Source organism: Excalfactoria chinensis, chromosome 2 (genome assembly GCF_039878825.1).
Source record: "Excalfactoria chinensis isolate bCotChi1 chromosome 2, bCotChi1.hap2, whole genome shotgun sequence".
In the NCBI taxonomy this organism is placed as follows: Eukaryota; Metazoa; Chordata; class Aves; order Galliformes; family Phasianidae; genus Excalfactoria; species Excalfactoria chinensis.
This window is the reverse complement of record NC_092826.1, coordinates 452,336-478,594: the sequence shown is the minus strand read 5'-3', so window position 1 is coordinate 478,594 and position 26,259 is coordinate 452,336. Positions and strand designations below refer to the sequence as shown.

The 26,259-nt window shown below is 60.2% G+C and overlaps 1 protein-coding gene across 1 annotated transcript; it reads left to right on the top strand.

Moving 5' to 3' along the window:
* EPPK1 (epiplakin 1) lies at positions 1 to 26,259 on the top strand. The gene is made up of 5 exons (XM_072330589.1): positions 1 to 8,853; positions 8,902 to 12,556; positions 13,030 to 13,046; positions 20,078 to 20,470; positions 23,130 to 26,259. The coding sequence occupies exons 1-5, from the start codon at positions 1 to 3 to the stop codon at positions 26,103 to 26,105; spliced, it is 15,894 nt and encodes a 5,297-aa protein (XP_072186690.1). The 3' UTR covers positions 26,106 to 26,259.

Sequence of the window (26,259 nt, the reverse complement as noted above, 5' to 3'; positions counted from 1 at the left end):
ATGCAGAGCAGCGGCGCGGCTGGCAGCATCGCTGGGGTGTATGTGGAGGCTTCGAAGAAGATGATGAGTTTGTACGAAGCCACCGGAGAGCACCTGCTGAGCCTGGAGCCGGCACTGCTCCTCCTCGAGGCTCAGGCGGCCACGGGTGGCATTGCTGATGTGGGGCAGAAGTCACGCATGTCTGTGGTAGAGGCCGTGCAGAGGGGGCTGGTGGGGCTGGAGCTGAAGGAGCGGCTGCTGGCTGCTGAGAGAGCGGCCTCCGGCTTCATGGACCCCTACACGGAGGAGAAGATCCCTCTGTTCCAGGCACTGCAGAAGGAGCTGCTCGGGAGGGAGCAGGGCCTGCGGCTGCTGGAGGCCCAGCTGGCAACTGGGGGCCTCATCGACCCGGCCACGGGCGGGCGGCTCCAGGCAGATGCTGCCTATAAGAGGGGCCTCCTGGATGAGGAGATGGGGCAGCTCCTGTCTGACGGTGGTGAGGAGAGCAAAGGGTTCCTCGACCCCAACAGCATGGAGAGGGTCAGCTACGCGGAGCTCAGGGGGTGGTGCGTGGTGGATCCGGCCTCGGGGTTCCTCCTCCTGCCCCTGCAGCTCACATTCGTGGGGCTGGGAGGACGAGTGAGCGGCACGGAGCTGCGGGATGCCGGCATCATCAGCCCCGATGTGCTCAGAGCTCTGCAGGAGGGGAAGGTGTCAGCCCGGGAGGTGGCCGAGGATGACTCAGTGCAGCGGTTCCTGCACGGCACGAGGAGCGTGGCTGGCGTGGTTCTACCCTCTGGGGAGCGGAGGAGCCTTTACCAGGCGCTGCGGGAGCACCTCCTGCTGCCCGGTGCTGCGCTGGCGCTGCTGCAGGTGCAGGCCTCCACCGGCAGCCTGACCGACCCTGTGCAGAACAGGAGCTTCTCTGTGGATGAGGCCGTCAGGAGCGGCCTCGTCGGCCCGGAGCTGCATGAGAAACTGTCTTCAGCAGAGCGGTCCGTCAGCGGGTACCGGGACCCCTGCACCGAGGACGTGCTGTCCCTGTTCCAAGCCATGAGCAAGGGCTTCGTCCCCAGGGACCACGGCCTCCACCTTCTGGAGGCTCAGGTGGCCACCGGCGGTGTCATCGCTCCGGGACGGCACTTCCGTGTCCCTGCAGAGACCGCGTGCCGTTGGGGGTACCTGGATGAGAACACCCTGCAGCTCCTCACCAATCCCACCGAGGACACCAAAGGGTTCTTCCATCCCAGCTCCCAGGAGAAGCTGAGCTACGCAGAGCTGCTGGCGCGGTGCGTCACCGACCCCAGCACCGGGCTCCTGCTGCTGCCGCTCGGTGATGGAACCGAAGGGACGCGCCTCTTCCTCAACCGCAGCACCCAAACGGCTCTGGAGAACACAAAGGTGCCCGTTGCTGTTGGCAGGTTCAAAGGAAAGTCGGTGTCCCTCTGGAAGCTCCTCTTCTCTGACTACATGCAGAGCGAGCAAAGAGCTGCCCTCAGCCGGCAGTACCTGGAGGGAGCACTCTCCATGCAGGAGATGGCCGAGGCCGTCCGTGCTGCCGTTGAGGAAGCAGCTTCTGCAGCCAACATCACCTTTGAAGGACTGAGGGGACGCGTGAGCGCCGACCAGCTCCTGAGCTCCGAGATCATCAACAAGGACCTGTTCAAGAAACTGAAGGAGGGGGAAACGTCAGCAAAGGAAGTAGTGGGCATGGACACGGTCAGGAAGTATCTGGAAGGGACGGGGAGCATCGCTGGGCTGCTGCTTCCTGAATCCCAGGAGAAGATCAGCATCTACCAGGCCAAGAGGAAGGGGCTCTTGAGGCCAGGGACCTCGCTGATCCTCCTGGAGGCGCAGGCTGCCACCGGCTTCGTCATCGACCCGGCAGCCAACAAACGTTATTCCGTGGATGAGGCTTTAAGGGCAAACGTCATCGGCCCCGACGTCTACGACAAGCTGCTGTCGGCAGAGAAATGTGTCACCGGGTACCGAGACCCCTGCTCAGGGGACAAGATCTCGCTCTTCCAGGCCATGAAGAAGGAGCTGATCGTCAGGGAGCACGGTGTGCGCCTGCTGGAGGCCCAGATCGCCACCGGCGGCATCATCGACCCCGTGCACAGCCATCGCATCCCCGTGGAGGTGGCCTACAAGCGCGGGTACCTGGACAAGAAGATGACCCTCATCCTGTCCGACCCCAGCGATGACACCAAGGGCTTCTTCGACCCCAACACGGAGGAGAACCTCACCTACCTGCAGCTGAAGGAGAAGTGCGTGACGGAGCCGGGCAGCGGGCTCTGCCTCCTCCCCCTGAACAGCAGGAGGCGGCAGTTGGTGGACGCTGCCACGCGAGAGCTGTTCTGCAGCTCCTGGCTGCCCGTCCGCTTCGGGCGTCTGCGTGGGGAGAGGGTCTCCGTGTGGGAGCTGCTGACCTCCGAGTACTTCAGCGAGGGGCGGCGCCGGGAGATCTTTAACCACTACCGGCTGAAGAAGCTCAGCCTGGAGCAGATCCGGGCCATGCTGCAGGAGGAGATGAAGAAGTGGGCCCCCATCAAGTTCCCAGCCCTGAGGGGCAGTGTCAGCGCGTACCACCTGATGGAGACGGGCATCATCGACAGGGCCCTGCTGGAGGAGGTGCTGGAGGGCTCCGTCAGCCCCGAGGAAGTCCTGCGCATGGACTCGGTCAGAAAGTACCTCTATGGCTCCGGCAGCATCGGGGGCATCGTGCTCCAGCCCTCGAACCAGAGGATGAGCATCTACGAGGCCATGAAGCAGAACATCGTGGTACCCGGAGTAGCCCTACCGCTCCTGGAGGCCCAGGCTGCCACGGGCTTCATTATCGACCCCGTGAACAACCAGAAGCTCCGTGTGGATGAGGCCGTCAAGGAGGGCGTCATCGGGCCGGAGGTGCACGAGAAGCTGCAGCAAGCAGAAGGGGCAGTGTCGGGCTATAAAGACCCCTTCACAGGCAGGAAGATACCCCTCTTCCAGGCCATGAAGAAGGGTCTGATTGCGGACAAACAGGCCATGCAGCTGATGGAGGTGCAGATGGCGACTGGAGGCATCATCGACCCAGCGTGTGGCCACCACATCCCCATCGAGGCTGCCCAGAAGCGCGGGTGCCTGGATGAGGATACGAGCAGAGCCCTTTCTGAGCCCAGCGACAGCAACAAAGCCTTCTGCGTCCCAGACAGCAAGGAGAACGTGAGCTACGCTGAGCTCATCCAGCGCTGCCAGAAGGATGAGGTCTCTGGCTTCCACCTGCTGCCTCTGCTGCAGACGGCCGCTCCTGCCTACACGGATGAGCAAATCCAGCAGCTCTTCCAGGAAACCATAGTGAAGGAGAAAGGAATCTCCCTCTGGGCGCTCATCCACTCCGGGTACTTCACCGAGGAGCAGAGGAGGGACTTTGTGGAGAGGTTCCGGGTGAAGGAAATGTCGTTGCAGCAGCTGATTGCGCTGGTGCTTGGGCTGGTGGGGGAGATGGAAATGAAAGCCCGCACCCACATCATGCTGGGGGGTCTGCGGGGCAGCGTCCCCGCCGTCTGGCTGCTGGAGGCCGGTATCATCACGGAGAAGATGTTTGAGGAGCTGGCTCAGGGCATCCGAACTCCTGAGGAGGTGGCTGAAGAGAGCAGCGTGAAGAGGTACCTGCAGGGCACGGGCAGCATCGCTGGGGTGCTCGTAGAGGCGTCCAAAACGAAGATGAGCTTTTATGATGCCATGAAGAACAACCTCCTCCTGCCCGGGGCTGCCCTGAAGCTGCTGGAAGCTCAGGCGGCCACAGGGTACCTCACCGACCCCGCCACGAGCCGCAGGCTCAGCGTGAAGGACGCCGTGCGGGCGGGCGTCGTTGGCGAAGAGCTCACAGAGACGCTGCTCCGTGCGGAGAGGGCAGTGGTGGGCTACACAGACCCCTACACCGGGAGCCCCATCTCCCTGTGCCAGGCTGTCAGGAAGGAGCTCGTTCCCATGGCTGACGCTGTGCCTTTGCTGGAGGCCCAGCTGGCCTCGGGGGGTGTCATCGATCCCATCCACCACCACCACCTCCCGCTCCAGGCTGCGTACAGGTACGGCTTCTTCGATGAGGACTTGAACCAAAGCCTCATGCAGCTGAACGACAGCACCAAGATCTTCTTTGATCCCAACACGAAGGAGAATGTGACCTACCAGCAGCTGAAGGACCGGTGCGTTCACGAGGCCGAGACGGGCCTCTGGCTCCTTCCTCTGACCAAAGATGCCATGTTCTGTGTGGACGACCAAACCATGGAGGTGCTGAAATCTGTGACTGTCTGCGTCAACGTGGGGCGGTTCAAAGGGCAGACGGTGTCTGTCTGGGACCTCCTCAACTCCGAGTACATCACGGACAGCAAAAGGAGAGAGCTGGTGCAGAAGTACAAAGATGAGAATGCCGAAGCACTGCAAGAAATCATAACCGTCGTCACATCGATTATCAAAGAGACCGAGGTGCAAGGCAAGAAGTTTGCATTCAAAGGCCTGCGGAAAAAGGTGTCCGCCGGCGATCTGTTCCGGTCCCAACTGATAGACAAAAAGACCCTCGATGAGCTCAACCAGGGGAAGAAAACGGTCCAAGAAGTCACCAAAATGGACTCCGTCCGCCTATACCTGGAGGGCAGCAATTTCATAGCGGGGGTCCTCATCCAGCCGAGCAATGAGAAGATGAGCATCTACCAGGCCATGCGGAAGGGCATCCTGAGGCCGGGCACGGCGCTGGTGCTGCTGGAGGCGCAGGCTGCCACTGGTTTCATCATTGACCCGGAGAAAAACAAGAAGCTCTCAGTGGAGGAGGCGCTGAAGGCCGGGCTCATCGGGGTGGAGGTTTATGAAAAGCTGCTCTCTGCAGAGAGGGCTGTGACGGGCTATGTTGACCCCTACACAAAAGCGCCCATGTCCCTCTTTGAAGCCATGAACCAAGGGCTGATCGTGAAGAGCCACGGCGTGCGCCTGCTGGAGGCACAGATTGCCACCGGCGGCATCATTGACCCCGTGCACAGCCACCGCATCCCCGTGGAGGTGGCCTACGAGCGCGGGTACTTCAATGAGGAGATGAACCGCATCCTGTCCGACCCCAGCGATGACACCAAGGGCTTCTTCGACCCCAACACGCACGAGAACCTCACCTACATGCAGCTCCTGGAGAGGTGCGTTCAGGATGCAGAGACGGGGTTGTACATGCTACAGGTTGTGCAGGAAGGGGGAAAATACTTCTACATTGATGAGCTGACAAGGCAGGTTCTGCAGTCAAAGCCTCTTCAAGTGAAAGTTGGAAGATTCAAGGACCAAACAGTGTCTGTCTGGAACATTCTCTACTCTCATTATATCTCTGAGCAGAAAAGGAAAGAGCTATTAAAGCAGTACAAATGCAAGACTCTTACTCTGGAAGACCTTATAGCTCTCATCCTCAAAATAATTGAGGAGACGGAGCAAAAAGGAGAAGCCCTCAAAGTTAAAGGGCTGCGGGGTGAGGTGTCAGTGTCGGAGCTGTTCAACTCGGAGATCATCGACAAGAGAACTCTGGATCAGCTGCAAGACGGGAGCCTGACGCTTGACAGCCTCACCAAGAAGGATGCAGTCAGAAGGTACCTGGATGGCACCGGGTGCGTCGCCGGAGTGCTGCTGCCATCAAGGAAAGAGACAATGAGCATCTACCAGGCGCAGAAGAGGGGGCTTCTCTCTGAGCAGTGTGCGCTGGGGCTGCTGGAGGCGCAGGCCGCCACCGGCTTCCTCATCAACCCGCTCACCAACCAGAAGCTCTCTGTGGATGAAGCAGTCTCATCCGGGCTGGTGGGCAGCGAGCTGCACGAGAAGCTGCTATCCGCAGAGAAAGCCGTGACGGGATACACAGATCCCCAGGCATGCACGAAGCTCTCCCTCTTCCAGGCCATAAAGAATAAGGCAGCAGCCAAGGAGCACGGCGTGCGCCTGCTGGAGGCACAGATTGCCACTGGGGGGATCATTGACCCCGTGCACAGCCACCGTCTGCCTGTGGAGGTGGCCTACCGGCGCGGCCACCTGGATGGGGACACGTTCCTGCTGCTTTCTGATCCCGACCATGGCAACAAAGGATTTATAGACCCAAATATCCACGAGAAAAGCAGCTACAGTCAGCTCCTGAAACGGTGTTCCAGAGACAAAGACACCGGGCTGTACCTGCTGCCAGTCCTGGAGAAAGAAGAGAACTATTTCTACATTGATGAGCAAACAAAGAAAGCACTGCTGTCAACAAAGGTAGAGGTGTCGGTTGGGAAATACAAAGGGAGTGAATTATCGTTGTGGGAACTTCTGTGCTCTGAGTACATCACGGAAGAGAAAAGAAAAGAACTCGTGCAGAAATACAAAGAGGAATCCCACCACATTATACAGAGAATCATTGACATAATTTTAAACATCATCAAAGAGAAAGAGCAGAACAGAAGCGACGTTTGGTTCCAAGGCATCAGACAGCAAATAACAGCGTCAGAACTTCTCAGCGCACAGATAATAACAGAAGAAACCATGGAAAAACTAAAGGAAGGAAAAGAGACTGCACAAGAAATAGCACAGAAGGAGAGCGTGAGACGATATCTCGAGGGAACGGGCAGCATCGCCGGCGTGCTGGTGCCCTCCAAGGCCGACCCTGACAAGATGGAGAAGATGAGCATCTACCAGGCCATGTGGAAAGGCATCCTGAGGCCAGGGACAGCCCTGGTGCTGCTGGAGGCGCAGGCTGCCACCGGCTTCATTATCGACCCAGTAAAGAACCAGAAGCTCTCCGTGGACGAGGCCGTCTCCTGCGGGCTGGTGGGCAGCGAGCTGCACAAGAAATTGCTCTGCGCAGAAAAAGCAGTGACGGGATACAGCCACCCATGCACAGGACAGAAGATGTCCCTCTTCCAGGCCATGAAGAAGGAGCTGATCGTCAGGGAGCACGGCGTGCGCCTGCTGGAGGCCCAGATCGCCACCGGCGGCATCATCGACCCCGTGCACAGCCACCGCCTGCCCGTCGAAGCCGCCTACCAGCGGGGCTACTTTGACCACGAGATGAGCCGCGTCCTGTCCGACCCCAGCGACGACACCAAGGGCTTCTTCGACCCCAACACGCACGAGAACCTCACCTACCTGCAGCTCCTGCGCCGCTGCGTTCCCGACCCGGACACGGGGCTGCTCATGCTGCAGCTGATGGACAAGGGCTCGGTGCTCTACCAGCTGAGCGAGGACGCCCGCAAAGCCCTGCAGGCCGCCCGCACCAGTGTCAGCGTGGGGCTCTTCCAGGGCCAGAGCGTCACCCTCTGGGAGCTCCTCTTCTCTCGCTACGTCCCCGAGCGCCAGCGCCAGGACCTCCTGCGCAAGTACAAGGCGGGGACGCTGAGCATCTCCGAGATGACCGCCCTTCTCACCGCCATCGTCAGCGGGGCCGCGGGTCGGGGCCGTACCACCTCCACCCCGGAGACGACGCAGCAGGAGGCCCCAGCTCCGGCCCACAACGGCAATGCCGGCAGCTCCCGGCAGGACGGCAAGCGCCACGGGGCCGAGGCCACGCAGCGGGAACGGGAGCTGGAGCTGGAGCTGGAGCTGGAGCTGGAGCGGGCCCTGTCGTCGCGCAGCATCCAGGTGTCGGGAGGCGACTTCCACGGCAGGAAGGTCTCCCTCTGGGAGCTCCTCTTCTCCAAGTACGTCTCCGAGGCCAAGCGGCACGAGCTGCTGGGGAAAGCCCGCGACGGCAGCCTGTCGCTGGACGAGCTGGCCGGGCTCCTGGCCCTCTTGGTCCAGGAGGCAGCGGAGCGCAGCAGCAAGGTGACCTTCCGGGGCCTCAGGCGGCAGGTGACCGCCTCGGACCTGCTGGACTCGGGCATCATCGACAAGGACACGCTGGCCGACCTGGTGCAGGGCTCCAAGACGGTGGAGCAGGTGACGCAGATGGCCTCCGTCAAGCGCTACCTGGAAGGCACGGGCTGCATCGCCGGCGTGCTGGTGCCCTCCAAGGCCGACCCCGCCAAGACGGAGAAGATGAGCATCTACCAGGCCATGCGCAAGGGCATCCTGAGGCAGGGCACGGCCCTGGTGCTGCTGGAGGCGCAGGCCGCCACCGGCTTCCTCGTCGACCCGCTCGCCAACCAGAAGCTCTCCGTGGACGAGGCCGTCTCCTCCGGGCTGGTGGGGCCGGAGCTGCACGAGAAGCTGCTGTCGGCCGAGAGGGCCGTCACGGGCTACACCGACCCCTACACCGGCGCCCAGATCTCCCTCTTCCAGGCCATGAAGAAGGAGCTGATCGTCAGGGAGCACGGCGTGCGCCTGCTGGAGGCCCAGATCGCCACCGGCGGCATCATCGACCCCGTGCACAGCCACCGCCTGCCCGTCGAAGCCGCCTACCAGCGGGGCTACTTTGACCACGAGATGAGCCGCGTCCTGTCCGACCCCAGTGACGACACCAAGGGCTTCTTCGACCCCAACACGCACGAGAACCTCACCTACCTGCAGCTCCTGCGCCGCTGCGTGCCCGACCCGGACACGGGGCTGCTCATGCTGCAGCTGATGGACAAGGGCTCGGTGCTCTACCAGCTGAGCGAGGACGCCCGCAAAGCCCTGCAGGCCGCCCGCACCAGCGTCAGCGTGGGGCTCTTCCAGGGCCAGAGCGTCACCCTCTGGGAGCTCCTCTTCTCTCGCTACGTCCCCGAGCGCCAGCGCCAGGACCTCCTGCACAAGTACAAGGCGGGGACGCTGAGCATCTCCGAGATGACCGCCCTTCTCACCGCCATCGTCAGCGGGGCCGCGGGTCGGGGCCGTGCCGCCTCCAGCCCGGAGACAACGCAGCAGGAGGCCCCAGCTCCGGCCCACAACGGTGATGCCGACAGCTCCCGGCAGGACGACAAGCGCCACGCGGCCGAGGCCACGCAGCGGGAGCTGGAGCTGGAGCTGGAGCTGGAGCTGGAGCTGGAGCTGGAGCGGGCCCTGTCGTCGCGCAGCATCCAGGTGTCGGGCGGTGACTTCCACGGCAGGAAGGTCTCCCTCTGGGAGCTCCTCTTCTCCAAGTACGTCTCCGAGGCCAAGCGGCACGAGCTGCTGGGGAAGGCCCGCGACGGCAGGCTGTCGCTGGACGAGCTGGCCGGGCTCCTGGCCCTCCTGGTCCAGGAGGCAGCGGAGCGCAGCAGCAAGGTGACCTTCCGGGGCCTCAGGCGGCAGGTGACCGCCTCGGACCTGCTGGACTCGGGCATCATCGACAAGGACACGCTGGCCGACCTGGTGCAGGGCTCCAAGACGGTGGAGCAGGTGACGCAGATGGCCTCTGTCAAGCGCTACCTGGAAGGCACGGGCTGCATCGCCGGCGTGCTGGTGCCCTCCAAGGTCGACCCCGCCAAGACGGAGAAGATGAGCATCTACCAGGCCATGCGCAAGGGCATCCTGAGGCAGGGCACGGCCCTGGTGCTGCTGGAGGCGCAGGCTGCCACCGGCTTCCTCGTCGACCCGCTCGCCAACCAGAAGCTCTCCGTGGACGAGGCCGTCTCCTCCGGGCTGGTGGGGCCGGAGCTGCATGAGAAGCTGCTGTCGGCCGAGAGGGCCGTCACGGGCTACACCGACCCCTACACCGGCGCCCAGATCTCCCTCTTCCAGGCCATGAAGAAGGAGCTGATCGTCAGGGAGCACGGCGTGCGCCTGCTGGAGGCCCAGATCGCCACCGGCGGCATCATCGACCCCGTGCACAGCCACCGCCTGCCCGTCGAAGCCGCCTACCAGCGGGGCTACTTTGACCACGAGATGAGCCGCGTCCTGTCCGACCCCAGTGACGACACCAAGGGCTTCTTCGACCCCAACACGCACGAGAACCTCACCTACCTGCAGCTCCTGCGCCGCTGCGTGCCCGACCCGGACACGGGGCTGCTCATGCTGCAGCTGATGGACAAGGGCTCGGTGCTCTACCAGCTGAGCGAGGACGCCCGCAAAGCCCTGCAGGCCGCCCGCACCAGCGTCAGCGTGGGGCTCTTCCAGGGCCAGAGCGTCACCCTCTGGGAGCTCCTCTTCTCTCGCTACGTGCCCGAGCGCCAGCGCCAGGACCTCCTGCGCAAGTACAAGGCGGGGACGCTGAGCATCTCCGAGATGACCGCCCTTCTCACTGCCATCGTCAGCGGGGCCGCGGGTCGGGGCCGTGCCGGCTCCACAACAGAGACGACGCAGCAGGAGGCCCCAGCTCCGGCCCACAACGGTGATGCCGGCAGCTCCCGGCAGGACGACAAGCGCCACGCGACCGAGGCCACGCAGCTGGAGCAGGAGCTGGAGCTGGAGCTGGAGCTGGAGCGGGCCCTGTCATCGCGCAGCATCCAGGTGTCGGGAGGTGACTTCCACGGCAGGAAGGTCTCCCTCTGGGAGCTCCTCTTCTCCAAGTACGTCTCCGAGGCCAAGCGACACGAGCTGCTGGGGAAGGCCCGCGACGGCAGCCTGTCGCTGGACGAGCTGGCCGGGCTCCTGGCCCTCCTGGTCCAGGAGGCAGCGGAGCGCAGCAGCAAGGTGACCTTCCGGGGCCTCAGGCGGCAGGTGACCGCCTCGGACCTGCTGGACTCGGGCATCATCGACAAGGACACGCTGGCCGACCTGGTGCAGGGCTCCAAGACGGTGGAGCAGGTGACGCAGATGGCCTCCGTCAAGCGCTACCTGGACGGCACGGGCTGCATCGCCGGCGTGCTGGTGCCCTCCAAGGCCGACCCCGCCAAGACGGAGAAGATGAGCATCTACCAGGCCATGCGCAAGGGCATCCTGAGGCAGGGCACGGCCCTGGTGCTGCTGGAGGCGCAAGCCGCCACTGGCTTCCTCGTCGACCCGCTCGCCAACCAGAAGCTCTCCGTGGACGAGGCCGTCTCCTCCGGGCTGGTGGGCAGCGAGCTGCACGAGAAGCTGCTGTCGGCCGAGAGGGCCGTCACGGGCTACACCGACCCCTACACCGGCGCCCAGATCTCCCTCTTCCAGGCCATGAAGAAGGAGCTGATCGTCAGGGAGCACGGCGTGCGCCTGCTGGAGGCCCAGATCGCCACCGGCGGCATCATAGACCCCGTGCACAGCCACCGCCTGCCCGTCGAAGCCGCCTACCAGCGGGGCTACTTTGACCACGAGATGAGCCGCGTCCTGTCCGACCCCAGTGACGACACCAAGGGCTTCTTCGACCCCAACACGCACGAGAACCTCACCTACCTGCAGCTCCTGCGCCGCTGCGTGCCCGACCCGGACACGGGGCTGCTCATGCTGCAGCTGATGGACAAGGGCTCGGTGCTCTACCAGCTGTGCGAGGACGCCCGCAAAGCCCTGCAGGCCGCCCGCACCAGCGTCAGCGTGGGGCTCTTCCAGGGCCAGAGCGTCACCCTCTGGGAGCTCCTCTTCTCTCGCTACATCCCCGAGCGCCAGCGCCAGGACCTCCTGCGCAAGTACAAGGCGGGGACGCTGAGCATCTCCGAGATGACCGCCCTTCTCACCGCCATCGTCAGCGGGGCCGCAGGTCGGGACCGTGCCACCTCCAGCCCGGAGACGACGCAGCAGGAGGCCCCAGCTCCGGCCCACAACGGCGATGCCGGCTGCTCGCGGCAGGACGACAAGCGCCACGGGGCCGAGGCCTCGCAGCGTGAGCTGGAGCTGGAGCTGGAGCTGGAGCGGGCCCTGTCGTCGCGCAGCATCCAGGTGTCGGGCGGCGACTTCCACGGCAGGAAGGTCTCCCTCTGGGAGCTCCTCTTCTCCAAGTACGTCTCCGAGGCCAAGCGGCACGAGCTGCTGGGGAAGGCCCGCGACGGCAGGCTGTCGCTGGACGAGCTGGCCGGGCTCCTGGCCCTCCTGGTCCAGGAGGCAGCGGAGCGCAGCAGCAAGGTGACCTTCCGGGGCCTCAGGCGGCAGGTGACCGCCTCAGACCTGCTGGACTCGGGCATCATCGACAAGGACACGCTGGCCGACCTGGTGCAGGGCTCCAAGACGGTGGAGCAGGTGACGCAGATGGCCTCCGTCAAGCGCTACCTGGACGGCACGGGCTGCATCGCCGGCGTGCTGGTGCCCTCCAAGGCCGACCCCGCCAAGACGGAGAAGATGAGCATCTACCAGGCCATGCGCAAGGGCATCCTGAGGCAGGGCACGGCCCTGGTGCTGTTGGAGGCGCAGGCCGCCACCGGCTTCCTCGTCGACCCGCTCGCCAACCAGAAGCTCTCCGTGGACGAGGCCGTCTCCTCCGGGCTGGTGGGGCCGGAGCTGCACGAGAAGCTGCTGTCGGCCGAGAGGGCCGTCACGGGCTACACCGACCCCTACACCGGCGCCCAGATCTCCCTCTTCCAGGCCATGAAGAAGGAGCTGATCGTCAGGGAGCACGGCGTGCGCCTGCTGGAGGCCCAGATCGCCACCGGCGGCATCATCGACCCCGTGCACAGCCACCGCCTGCCCGTCGAAGCCGCCTACCAGCGGGGCTACTTTGACCACGAGATGAGCCGCGTCCTGTCCGACCCCAGCGACGACACTAAGGGTTTCTTCGACCCCAACACGCACGAGAACCTCACCTACCTGCAGCTCCTGCGCCGCTGCGTGCCCGACCCGGACACGGGGCTATATTTCCTTAAGATTTGTTCCAATTAATCATAATTACTGCTCTTTTTTTTCCTGTGATGTTGCATAATTTTCTCTTTGTTCATACTTGTTTTGTTTATTGCATTTTTGTTACTCTTTTTACCCCAACTGCCTTACTTTGTTTTTCTTGTTCTCCTGAGAGCATTTTGTGTGTTTCCTTCTTCGCTTTCCTTTTTTCTTATTCATCCGGCATGTATTATGGTTTTGAAGTGACTCATTGATGCATTACGTTATTGCGTTTAATCCTTTCTGTTTTATTACCTGCTTGGAATTCGTGAGTCAGCCTGGCTTATCTCACTTATGTGCAATATATTCTACCTTTCTTCATATATGGACAGAAGTCTCTTTCAGTATTAGCTGGCGTGAGAACTGAGTTTTTCTTTCCCGTCTGCTGTCTATTCTTTCTGCACTGAACGTGTTTGCACTGATCTGCCGTGTCACTGACTTTGTTTTTGGTTTGCACATCTGAAGGTTACCTGCAGGCGCAGGTAACTAAGGGCACTAATCTGTCCTCCCCCCAGTGCAGCCCCTGTGCACACTCCCATAACTGTGGCAGCCTCGAGACCGCTGTGCTGTACGGTTCTGGGCTGAATAACTCTACTCCTGTCTAATAAAAGAAACTTACAGTACTCAGGCTCACGGCCTTTGGATGTTTGTAATTTACCTGGTTATGTTTAGGAAAAGCAAGTTTTGAGTGGTGTCTTTGGAGCTGATAGTAGAAAACAAAGGTGGGTGAGATGTGGGACTTAGCAATGAACCTCAGTGAAGCACCAGGGACGTGTGGGAGTCCCCATCCCTGGAGGCGTCCCAGAGCTGTGCAGATATGGCACGCAGGGACAGTGGCCATGGCGGAGATGGGGTGGGGTTGGGCTTGGAGGTCTTGGAGATTGTATTCTACCTTAATGACTGTGAATATATGATTGTATGAGTGAGCGTGGTGCAGGTGGATCTTTTCTAACCTGAATGATTCTGTGATGGTGGTGATGGTCCTCTCTTAAAGCAGACCTGGAGAGGGATGGCAGACCTCACCATAAGCACTGGGGAGGTGACAGTGACTGCGGATCATTCATAGGAAGATGGAGGTGCCCCTGCCCGTAGCACAGTGGCTGGAAGTGGATTATCTTAAAGGTCCCTTCCAACACAAACCATCCTATGATAAAATGCAGGAAAGGGGCTCAGCATTGAATTGTGGGCTCCAGGCAGACAGATAAGAGTCAAACCCTCCATGAGAGTCCTTGAAGGAACAGTCCTGATGCCGTGGAGAGCTCAGATAGCAAAGCTGAGATGTAACTCCATGCAAGTCAACAAGTTCTACATCTTTAAGAAAGAAGAAAAGCAGTATAAATAATATAAATATCATAAATAGGGACATAGGGCTGAGGTACTGGAACTGCTCAGTCCTCTGCTCACCACGGCCTTGTGGGAAGGAACTCACCAGGAGAACACTGCCACAGCAAAGTCCAAACCGCAGCAATGCATCAGGGAGCAGCACAGGGGCTGCCAGGAGCAGCTCGGGCAGCTGTGGGCAGCAGTGGTGGCAGATGGACGGAGGGCTGGCGAGGTGATCCCAGAGGTCTTTGCCAACACCACACAGTTAAAGGGTTTGAAAGGGAAAAGGAGGAAAGGCAAAGGGAAAGGTGAAGCAGTGGGGCTGCTCTCAGCAGGGGAGGCTGCGGGGCTGGGGGCCCACGGTGGGAGCTGGGCCATGGAACGTGTACAAACATGGGCTGGGAAGTGCTGAACGTGGAAGGAGCAGATGATGGTATTAAATTATTCTGCTCAGTAAAGAATCACACCAGCTGCAAAGGATGCAGGGAGAGCGAGCAACATGCAGCCAGTGCAATAATGATGGCAGATGGCATCCCAGAGGTAGAAAGGTGCAGGTGGGGAGAAGCAGCCCCAGTGATTGCATGCCTGGTGCTGAGCTGCTGATGTTCGGCAGCAAGAACTGTGATGGGGTGTTGATGTGTGCTCAGCCTCAGCCAGAATAACTAAAACTTAAGATTCCATCCTAGATTTCAGTGCTGTTTTCTTCAAAAGAGAGGAGATTGGAACACGTGGCCACAGCAGCCTCTCAGCCCTCGCTGCCCAGCAGCAAAGCCCACATTCTCCATCAACATCCCCATCACTCCAGGACCTGACCTGCACATCTCCACTCGGACCGCTGTGATCCTGCTCACCACTCTCATGGTAATTAATGTAAGTAATTACACACTACAGCCACAAAGAAGAGCACCGCACACTTTCCTGCCGCAAGATGCTGGGGGGCCAAAGAGCCCTAAAGTGCCCCATTTGGAGCAGGGTGGGAGATGTGTGACCACACGCTGCCCTTCTGGACACCACCACCAGGTTCCTGGCACAAAGGGCTGCTGATGGCAGGGCTGTAGGTTTGCATGTCCCAAAATGTCGGGGTGCTGTACAGAGGGATGTGGTTCAGCAGGAAATATCAGCAATGTGGTTGGACTGGATGATCTCGGAGGTCTTTTCCAACCTTGGCCGTTCTATGATTGTAAGATTCTATGATTCTGGTGCTGCTCTGCCATGAGCTTGGGGCAAAGCCAACCTGCTGTCCAGCAGGCACGGAGCTGGGGGTGCCTGTGACCTCCAGACACCCAGCCCAACGCACAGCCCCAACCAGTGCCCCCAACCCACAGAGCTTCAGCACATCTGAGGATCACAGAATGGTTTGGGACCTTTCAGATCTTCTATTTCCAACCCCCTGCTGTAAGCAGGGACACCTCCCATAGCCCAGGTTGCTCACAGCCCCACCCAGCCTTGCCTTGAGTGTTTCCAGGGAGGGGGCATCAACAGCATCACTGGGCAACCAGCTCCATTGTCTCACCACCCTGGCAGCCAAGAAATTCTTCCTAAGATCTGGTCTGAATCTTCCCTCATCCAGTTTAAAGCCGCTTCTCCTCGTCCTGTCGCTACATGTCCTTATAAATGTCCCTCCCCAATTTTACTGCAGGCCTCTGCAGGTCCTGGAAGGGCTGAAGGTTCTTCCAGAGTCTTCTCTTCCCCAGGCTGCAGAGTCCCAGCTCTCTCAGCCTGTCCTCATAGGAGAGGTGCTCCAGCCCTTCCATCATCTCCGTGGCCCTCCTCTGGACCCCCTCCAACAGTCCCATGTCCTTCTTGTGTTGGAGACCCCAGCGCTGGATGCAGAGCTCCAGGCGGGGTCTCACAAGAGCAGAGCAGGGGGCTCACAAAGCAGGCAGCTCTTTCAGCTGCTTGCAATGTGAGAACGTCAGGTCCGTGTTCCAGAGCACCTTGTGGATTTCCCAGGGCACCAGCAACAGAGGGACATCCGCTCCTGCTCTGCCTCAGTCAACAGCAGCAGCATGAGGGGTGATCGTGCCCCATAAGCACGTGTGCCCCCCGCTGCACATGGAGCTGCAGAGCAAACTCTGGTGCCAGGACTTCATGGGAAGCTGGAAGATAAGTGAGTTCTCTGGAAAGGGAGAGGGAAGCCGCTGCCGGCACCGCCCCGGGCTCTTTGCACCGCTGTGTGCAACGCGGGTCTGAAGCGCCGGCAGAACTTCCACTGACCCGCATCCACGTCTGGGTGAAAGATATGCAGCGTTCTGTTCCCACAGGGCTCCGAGTTGTGCAACCGCTCATCTCCGAGCCACGATGAAAAGGAGTTTTGTCTCTTCTGTTTGCCCATAGCTGCTGCTCATGCCCAGCCCTCAAGTGCTGGGTTTGGCCGGCTCGGTGTGCGCTCCAAAGAGCTCTAGAGCTGCAAAACATCCTGAGCATCCACAGGGACAGAATGGCTTCTGCCGGAGGGGGTCCCAACCCCACCGCAGGGTCACAGGATCATTAAGGTGGGAGAAGACGACCAAGCCCCCCAGCCCCAACCCACCCCATCATGCGCAGTGACCACGTCCCCAAGCGCCACATCTCCGTGCTCAGGGATGGAGACTCCATCGCCAGCCTGGACCCCTGCGTGAGGTACAGCAGGTGCGGTGTGGGCACCCGCAGCCAAGGGGATGCCCCCCATTCCCCGCCCTGCAGCCTCATCCATCCCCACGAGCCCGGAGCTGCCTCGTATGAGCGGCTCCAGGCACAGCGGCCACAGGGAATCCCGGTGCAAGAGCTCCACCGTGTGCCGCCTTCCGCAGTGCGCTGCGCACCACGACGGGCTGGGGCTGAGCTGATGGATTGTCATGAGCTTGGGGCAAAGTCAACTGGCTGTCATAGGGCCATGAATGAACAACACCTTACAATCATAGGTCCGTGAATGAACAACACCTTACAATCATAGGTTCATGAATGAACAACACCTTACAGTCATAGATCCATGAATGAACGACACCTTACAATCATAGGTCCACGAATGAAAGGTGCCTTCCAACCCAAACCTCCAGCTCTGCCAGAAGGACCTGGTGTCCTGGTGGCCAATGGTTGCCCACTAGCCAGCAGTGTGCCCTGATAGCCAAGAAGACTGCTGGGACCCTGGGGTGCCTTGCACAGAACGTGGCCAGCAGGGCACAGAGGTTCTCCTGCCCTGTATTCTGCCCTGAGGGGTCACAGCCGGAGCACTGTGCCCAGTGCTGGGCTCCCAGTTCAGGACAGACTGGAAGCTGCTGGAGAGAGCCCAGCAGAGGGGTGTGGAGATGGTGGGAGCCTGGAGCACCTCCTGATGGGAACGGGCTGAGAGCCCCGGGGCTGTGCACCTGGATGAGAGCAGGCTGGGAGGGATCTGATCAACCTGATCAATATCTGAAGGGTGGGGTCAGGGGAATGGGGCCAGGTTGGACCAGAGATCCCCTCCAGCCCCTACAGTTCTGGGGTTCCATGTCCACTCTGAGCCCACAGCCGTCCATCCTGGGCTGCGTGGCTGCAGGGAGCAGGGGAGCCATGTCAGCACCTCCAACAGAGAAATGTAGAAGGAAAGCAACACCCCCCCCCCCCCCCCCCATTGCCAAAGCATCCTTGAGAAAGGATCTCATCTCTCTGATGTGGTTGGCAGCTGCTCCAGCCAAGGACACCCACACCTTCCGGCAGGTGAAGCCGTGCCATCAGGCTGTGATGCCCACACGGCCCTTCCGGGCTGTCCAGGAAGCTGCAGGACCAGCCGCTGCATCACCCAGCACTGCGGGCTGCACTGCAGAGCATCCCATGTGTCCGTGTCTGGGCTTTGTGCAGCCAGAGCCACTTCCTGAGCCCTGCACCCTCACTGCTTCTTTCCTTACTTATAGCTGTACATAGAGCCAAACAAGGCAGGATGGCACCACAGCACCCCAGTGCCACATTGCACTGACCCCGGAGCGATGCTGGACAGTGATGCTGTGCCTCCCTGCCTTCTCCTCCAGCATTCCCTCTTCAGAGCGTGGTGTCGTCTGCACGCTCACAAACTTCCAGCTCCTGGCACTGCAAAATGTGAAGTCACTCTATTTTGTTTGTAAACCAAAATAGGAACTGCGGCCCATACTCCAAACCCTCAGATGGTGTGCGAAGTACACCAGGTGTGCTATCAGCTTGCAGTGGGTTTTGTCCTCGCACCATCCCTTGCCAAAGCAAGAGCACTCAAGGAGTGGGGGAGGGGGGCTGGAAGGCATAGAATCGGTTGGAAAAGACCTAAAAGATCATCCAGTCTAAGATACCTGCAGGACGTGGCACAGATGGAAGCAGATGGAGGAACAGCTGAAGGGAAGGAGGAGCTGGCTCTGTGATGCCAGCATCCCAAGGTCAAGGGCTGGTGCTGCTCCCTTTAAGCCTCAGGGCTAACACGGAGCTCCAGGAGCAGCGGGGAGCAAGGGGAGATGGGGACAGCAAGGCACAGCACAGCTGCACATGGACAGGCACTGAATGCAGCGCTCCAGCCTGAAGCAGTAAAGCTCCAGGCATTCAGCCACCTGCAAACAGCTGCCAGGAGTGCCTTAGGGCTCTGGAGGAAGCAAATTGCCCAAGGGCTGAAAAAGCAAAAGCACCGTCACATCTCAGAAACTGGCAAAGGAGAGGGGAGCAGCGAGTAGGATAAAATGCTCATCAGGGGAGAGTGACCCAATTCTCTGCTAACGAGAGAAAGAGGCACAGGTGAGGCACCATTATTTCCAAGGGATGCAGCTCCCAGGATGCAGGGCTGATTCACTGCAGGTGGTGCCTGCATGCAGTGCGGTCACCTGGCTGCCCAGGTAGGTCCATGCATCCTGCAGGAGGTGTGTGTGCTCGGAGCAGTTGTGCTCTGCTCTCTGATCCACTGCCCACGGCTATAGTGGAAGGCTGGGCTGCGCTGCAGGGAAATAAACCACAACCTGGTGCTCTGATGAGTCCAAAGTGATGCACCTCTGAGGGAAGCCGCCAGCTGCAGCACCCAGAGCTGGGGGTCCAGGCTCCAAACTGGAGATCCAAATGAGCTGGGTGGTTCCGGGTGGTGGTCTAGAGTCAGTGGGACCACTCGGGGGTGCACTCCTTGTGGCTGCAGTCAGTGCACGCAGAGCACAGGGCAGCGTCACACCGCCTGCTGCTGCCCGTGGCCAGGCTGGTGCTCAGGGCTTGTGCTGCTCAGAGCGGGACACAGAGAGGATCCTCCTGCTGGCACAGGCACCGTTTGCAGCCCTCACACCCAATATCTGCCAAGGGCCCAGCCCTGAACAAGGCTCTGTCTGCAGCACAACCCAAATACTGAACCTTCAAGCCTACAGTATTGGCTCGTGGCATCTGCGGCTGGAAGCAGGTGTCTGGTAAGAGCTTCTGGGGAGGGAGGAAAGGCTGCGGAACCGGGCCCTGCACACAGCTGCAGCCCCTTGCAAAGGGACCTCCTGCCCAGCTGCACTCAGCAGAGCCAAGTGACTCAGAGGGAAAGAGCACTGTGTGCTGCTCATCCAGTCCAGCCAGCACCCACGCAGGCAGGAATGTGCACCCACAGCAGAGCCCAGGGAGGGAAGGGCAGGGGCTGGGAACACCCCTGTGCACATACACACACACAAACACCCATGCAGCTGCACACAGAGGCTCACACAGGTGTAGGTGTGTGAGCACATCAGTGCTCTCCTTCGCACATACGCCATCAGATGTGCACACACGGTTAGGTTGCACACCTCAGAGGCGCGGTGACACGTGCCGGGTTTATGAGGGCACGTGTGCACACAGTCAGCATCCGAGCATGTGCACAGCTGTGCAATCACACACCAGAGCAATCCAGCCCAAACCACACTTCTGCTAGCAGAAAGCTCCAGGAAAGCTACGTTCACCACAGCTGTGGCCGCGGTCTGATGGGACATGGCTCAAACATGGAACAGAGCCCCTCGCCCACTGCCCCTCCATGTCCTATGCCAGCAAGTGGCCAAAAGGGCACCCCGAGCCCCCATGCAGGTGCTGGCCTGGCTCTGTGCTGTCTGCCCTGCTCTCTAGGAGCATGAAGGTAACAGAGAGATGCTGCCCAGAGGGGCTGTGGAGCGTCCCGCTTGGAGACCTTCAGCTGCTGCCTGGATTTGGTCCATGTGCACCCACTCTGGGCGGCCCTGCAGGGGTCCCTGCCGACCTCTACTGCTCTGTGACTCCATCATTCTGACAGGTGTCCATCTCAGAGCACCTCCCGCCCCAAAGACCACCCAACTCCACCCATCTCCAGTGCCTGCATGGTCCCGATCCCAGCCCCGCCAGGGGACAGGTTCGACTTCCATCCCCCATGGAGAGCGAGGAGGACCGTGGGAGGTGGCTGCAGCTCCTGCCCCAGCCGAGCCCAGACCCATACTCCCCCTGGGACATCGGGATCGCACATCAGCAGATGGTGGTAGTAGAGCCCAGAAGCGGCACCGTGCCCCCATCGCCCTCCATGCCCATCACTCACTCCACCTCCTGCCAGGGACGCACCCCGCGTGTCGTAGCATCAGCCCCTGCCCCCCCCGCCGGGCTCCTGGTGCAGCTGCAGCACTGCCGAGGCACGGGCACGCCACGGTGGTCGGCTGTATGTTGGCCGGGCTGGCGGCACGGGGCAGGGCCCGCCTGTCAGCCCCCGGGGCGGGGAAGCGGAGGATTTAAATTGGGGGCCCGCCTCGCTGCTCGTCCTGCCTGAGAGGCGGTGGGAGGAGGAGGAGCGCAGCCTGGTGGGGAGCAACGGCTCCGGGTCGGCGTACAGCAGGTAGGATGCGGCCCGTCAGGGAGCAGCGGGCAGCCTGGCACAGCTCTGCTGTTGGGTGCACCGGGGACGCCGCACGGATCGGCGCAGCTCCGGAGTTGCGCGCTCTGTGCAGACCCCGGGGGCTTGCAAGGGGTACGGAGACCTCTCCTCTGCCGCTGCCACTTGGAGGGCAGCTGAAGCCGTGGGATGGGTGAGCAGGAGGGCTCCAGGTAAGGCACGGTCCTTGCTAAGAAGAGATGAAGCGATGGAGCGGCTCCAGAGCTGATGGAGCCGGCGCTCCACGCGATGCGCTTCGTGTGGTGACACCGGGATGTGGAGGGCAGCAGTCAGAGCTGTGGGACCCTCCTGAGCCCGCAGGACAGAGCAGGACAGAGGGCTGTGCTGAGGGCTCAGCTGGGGGCCTGGCAGCGGGGCTGTGAGCAGCGGGGCTGTGGGCAGCAGGCTGGGGTGCAGTGATGCACACGCTGCCTGGGGTGCAGGCAGGGCATGGGGCCACGGCTCACCCCAGCCAGAAAACCGCTTCCACCGCGGCCTCGAGCTGCTGTGACAACCAGAAGGGACGGCGGTCCCAGCCCCGGGAGCTGCGTCTGCAGCCCGGCCCCAGCATCAGGAGGACTGATTAGAGACAGGCTAATGATAGCCTGCCGTTGGGCAATGTCCTTCCTGTATGGGGTGTTCACACGACATCCGCGTCCTACATAGGTGTCTCCTGCTGCGGGGTGTGACACTGACTCTGCTTTGCAGTGCTGAGGTGGCACAACCGGCCCCACACCTCCAGGGGGATTCAGCTGCGGGGAAGCGGCTCTTCAGGGTCGGTGCTGGGGGTGGGATGCAGCCCCTCGGCCAGAGGGAGCCCGGAGCCACAGGCAGGGGATGCAGGGATGTGGGGATGCGGGGATGCGATGTTCCAGCACCGTGATCCATCTCCACCAGCATCGGTGCAATATGTAAATGGATCGAAAGCAATGACTCAGAGACTTTGGGACCAGTTAGGTAAACAGTCAGGGAATTAAGCTGTGTCTTTGATAATTAAACTTATCATTAACGTCAGTCACTGCAGCTTTATGGGAGATGGGTGTTCCCAGATAAATGGGAGTTCTGTTTTGGCCTTGTTTACGAGATCCGTGGCCTTATCACCACTTGATGCTGGGGATGCTGAGAGCTTACAGAGCTTTCATAAGTGACTGCTCGGGAGAGATCCCTCCAGAAACTCTAAACAGCCCCCAGATGAGTTCATCCACCGAGCCCAAAACAGATACTGCCACAGTAAGCAGGGAAACGTTACACGCTGCCTCATTCTCCATCACCCCCATTGTCCACTTCCAGCTCAGGATGGAAATGAGACTGTGGGCTGCGGGGGCCCTCGGTCTGACCTTGCACAGCTCTGAAGAGCACAGCTGCCATCCTCCAGCACAGCTCAGACAGCACGATGGGTTTCTGGGTTGGGGGGCTGCATTTCTTTGTGAAGGGCACTGTAAGACTGTGACTCGTCGCACTTATTGCAAAGCATCTGAGCAAAGGGGAGAGCCCCCTGCAAGCACTTCTGCCCCACTGCAGGGAGAGAGCACAGCCAGACCAGCCCTCCCAGTGACCCTGCCCTTGTCCCCAGGCTCTGGAACTGGTTGGAATGGTCCCAGGGTGGTGATGGGCACAGGATGCCCAACCCTCCCTTGGACCATCTCCAGATGCACTTCAAAGTCAGTGCTGGCCACAGAGCGGTGTCAGGTGCATGTGGCACCAGCCCTTGGTTAAGGAGGTCAGGAGAGCATAACGGGACACGAGATGGGGCTCTGCCAGCCCTGTGGCCTCAGAGCCAGCAGAAACCCAGGCATACCTCATCCACAGCAAACCTCGGCTTTACAGAAGGTCTCTGCTAGTTCAGACTCTCTGCTGCATTGGATCTCACCAGCCCCCAGCACCCATCTGTCACCAGGACCAACCCCACGGCCTGTGTCACACCGGGGTGTTCTGAGACCACGGGGCAGGAGGATCTCTACAGCACTGAGCTGGGCTGTGCCCACAGTCCATGGTGTCCCACAGTGCGAAGGCAAGCAGTGTGATGGGGACAAGGGGAGGAGGGCAGGTGGCACGCAGCGCCGGCCAGCAGGATAGCTGCTGGTGGCAGCGGCATTGGGAAGTCAACGCTGCTTCTTGGCATGACTTCTGCTGGTCCGGTGATCACCGGTTAAATCTGCCAAGCCAGGGCAGCACAGCAGCCAGGGAAAGGTGAGCGGGGGCTGTGCTCACTTTGCACCCTGTGCCCAAAGCAGGCAGCAGCAGTGTCATTCAGGATCAGAAGCGGGAGCTCTCAGAGCTCCAGGGCTCCAGGAGAACCAGCAGCTCCTTAGAGGACTTGGAGGGAGGCCACGTGGTCCGTGCTGTTTCCTGCTTCCCTTTGGGCTGCCACATGGCTTCTCTTTGCTCACACCACGAGAGCTGCTCAGGAAGCTGTGTCTCATCAGGTCTCTTCTTTCTCTCTTGTCAGACAAACACGGTGCTCCACGGCAGCAGGACTGTTGCCCAGAGACAGAAGATGAGTGGAGCCCTTCAGAACAACAAGCCAAGCAACACGGCAATGAACCTGATTGCAAGGGAGCGCGCAGAGATGGGTGGGGGTGGGAGCAACTTCATAGCTGGCGTCTTCATCCAGGCAAAGAACAAGAAGCTGAGCATCTACGATGCCATGATCAGGGGGATCCTGACGCCGGGCACAGCCCTGGTGCTGCTGGAGGCACAGGCTGCGTCGGGGTTTCTCACCGACCCCATGAGCAACACAAAGCTGTCAGTGAAAGAGGCGCTGAGCGCGGGGCTCATCGGCAGAGATTTCTATGAGAAGCTGCTGTCAGCAGAGGGAGCTGTGACCGGGTACACCGAGCCATACACGGGACACAAGATCTCCCTCTTCCAGGCCATGAAGAAGGAGTTCATCGTGAAGGAACACGCCATCCGCCTGCTGGAGGCCCAGATCGCCACCGGCGGCATCATCGACCCCACCGACAGCAGCCGTGTCCCCGTGGAGGTGGCCCACCAGCGGGGCTACTTTGACCAGGAGATGTGCCAGTTCCTCCTGAACCCTAAGAACCAAACCAGAAGTTGTTTCGACCCCAACACGCACGAAAACCTCACTTACACGCAGCTCCTGCGCCGCTGCGTGCCCGACCCGGACACGGGGCTGCTCATGCTGCACGTGATGGACAAGGGCTCGGTGCTCTTCCAGCTCAACAAGGACGCCCGCAAAGCCCTGCAGGCCGCCCGCACCACCGTCAGCGTGGGGCTCTTCCAGGGCTCTTCCAGCGTCACCGTCTGGGAGCTCCTCTTCTCTCGCTACGTCTCTGATCACCAAAGAGAGGAGCTGCTGAGGAAATACAAAGCGGGAACAGTGACCATCCCGGAGATGATCGTCATTCTCAGCACCATCATCACCGGGGTGGAGACAGGAAACAGAGACCTGAGCTCATCCACAGCAACCACCGGCGGTGAGGTAGGAGAGTCACAGCCGGTGCAGGATACGCGCTCCCAGGAGCAGCAGTTGAGAAAGTCTTTAAAGTCTGCAACCATCTTCGTCACTGCTGGTGAGTTCCAGGGGCAAAACGTCTCCGTGTTGGACTTACTCTTTTCCACATACATCCCGCAGGAGAAGCGGCAGGAGCTGCTGGAGCTGTACAGGGCCGGAATACTGAGCACAGAACAAGTGGCTGCAGCTGTCAGCAACATCATAAACAAAATGGAAGCTGCAGATATCACAGCCACAGCAAATGCTGGGTATCCACAAAGGGCGATGTCAGGGGCAGAGGAAAATGGAGATGGTCACTCAGCACAAGATGATGTCTTGAAGTTTACCACCATTGACATCCCAGCCGGTGAGTTCTCTGTGTGGGACCTGCTCTTCTCTGACTACATCCCTGAGGACAAAAGGCAGGAGCTCCTGGAGCTGTACCGCTGGAGGGTGTTAACCCTGGAGCAGGTGATAACTGTTGTCACCACACTCATTAAGAAGAAAGAATCTACAGGCAGGAAATTCCAAATCACAGTGAAGCATTCCAACAAGAAAACTGTGCCAGCGGACAGAGAGAAGGATGATGAGTCCTCCAAGGAGGAACCATGGGAAACAGCCTTGAAAACCACAGTTGTCCACATGGAGGTCGGAGAGTTTCGGGGCCACAAAGTCTCTGTGTGGGACCTGCTCCACTCCAAGTACATCCCTGCAGAGAACAGGAAGGAGCTGCTCGAGCTGTACCAGGCGGGAGAGTTAACCCTTGAGCAGGTGAAAACCGTTGTCAGCACCATCGTGGCCAAGACTGAAGCAGCAAAGGCAGAGCAGTCAGCACACGTGAGTGGTCCAAGGGCAGAGATGGCCGCCACCGAAGCAGAGCACACCCAGCCCCTGCAGGAGGTCGGGACCTGGGAGGAAACCTTGAAGTCCACCACAGTTGAGGTGGCAGTGGATGAGCTTGAGAGGAGATATGTCTCCTTGTGGGACCTGATCTTCTCTGACTTCATCCCTGAGGTCAAAAGGCAGGAGCTCCTGGAGCTGTACTGCAACGGGACGCTGCCCTTGGAGCGGTTAATAACTGTTGTCACCACACTCATTAAGAAAAAGGAATCTACAGGCAGGAAATTCCAAATCACAGTGAAGCATTCCAACAAGAAAACTGTGCCAGCGGACAGAGAGAAGGATGATGAGTCCTCCAAGGAGGAACCATGGGAAACAGCCTTGAAAACAACAGTTGTCCACATGGAGGTCGGAAAGTTTCGGGGCCACAAAGTCTCTGTGTGGGACTTGCTCCACTCCAAGTACATCCCTGCAGAGAACAGGAGGGAGCTGCTCGAGCTGTACCAGGCAGGAGAGTTAACCCTTGAGCAGGTGAAAACCGTTGTCAGCACCATCGTGGCCAAGACTGAAGCAGCAAAGGCAGAGCAGTCAGCACACGTGAGTGGTCCAAGGGCAGAGATGGCCGCCACCGAAGCGGAGCACACCCAGCCCCTGCAGGAGGTCGGGACCTGGGAGGAAACCTTGAAGTCCACCACAGCTGAGATGGCAGTGGATGAGCTTGAGGGGAGACGAGTCTCCGTGTGGGATCTGCTCACCTCCAACTGCCTCGCTGAGGACAGAAGGCAGGAGCTCCTGGAGCTGTACCGTGGCGGGATGCTCTCCACTGAGGAACTCATCAGGACTATCTGCAGCACCGTGATGCACAGCAAAGAAAGACATCTGGCAGCCCTTCCCCAGCAGACAGTGGATCTCCTCCAGTCTGAAGGCTCTTACATTACCTGCGGGCAGTTCCAGGAGCAGAGGGTGTCGGTGTGGGAGCTGCTGTCCACCAAGCAGGTCTCCGAGTACAAACGAGAAGCGTGTCTCGACATTTACGGCACGGGAGGGCTGACTGTGAACAAGATCACCATCACCACCACTGTTGTCATGGGTACACAGGGAAAGAAGAGGCAGCACCAGGACCGCTAGCATCACCCACCCCAGAGGAGGAGCAAGCTCTGCCTCATAGGGGGAAATCCCACCTGGGCTCACCATTGGCTCTCCACGTAGCACCATCACCGGCAGGAAATCGTGGTGTGGAAGCGGTGTGCAGAGCGAGGCTGCTCCTGGTTAAACTCCTTCC

Excerpts from the sequence above, each read along its gene's own strand:
- EPPK1 (XM_072330589.1), top strand. The coding sequence starts at position 1 with ATGCAGAGCAGCGGCGCGGCTGGCAGCATCGCTGGGGTGTATGTGGAG. Across the intron at positions 8,854-8,901 it reads GGCAGGACGACAAGCGCCAC|CTGGAGCTGGAGCTGGAGCG; the intron begins GCGGCCGAGGCC and ends CTGGAGCTGGAG. Across the intron at positions 20,471-23,129 it reads GCACGCCACGGTGGTCGGCT|ACAAACACGGTGCTCCACGG; the intron begins GTATGTTGGCCG and ends CTCTCTTGTCAG.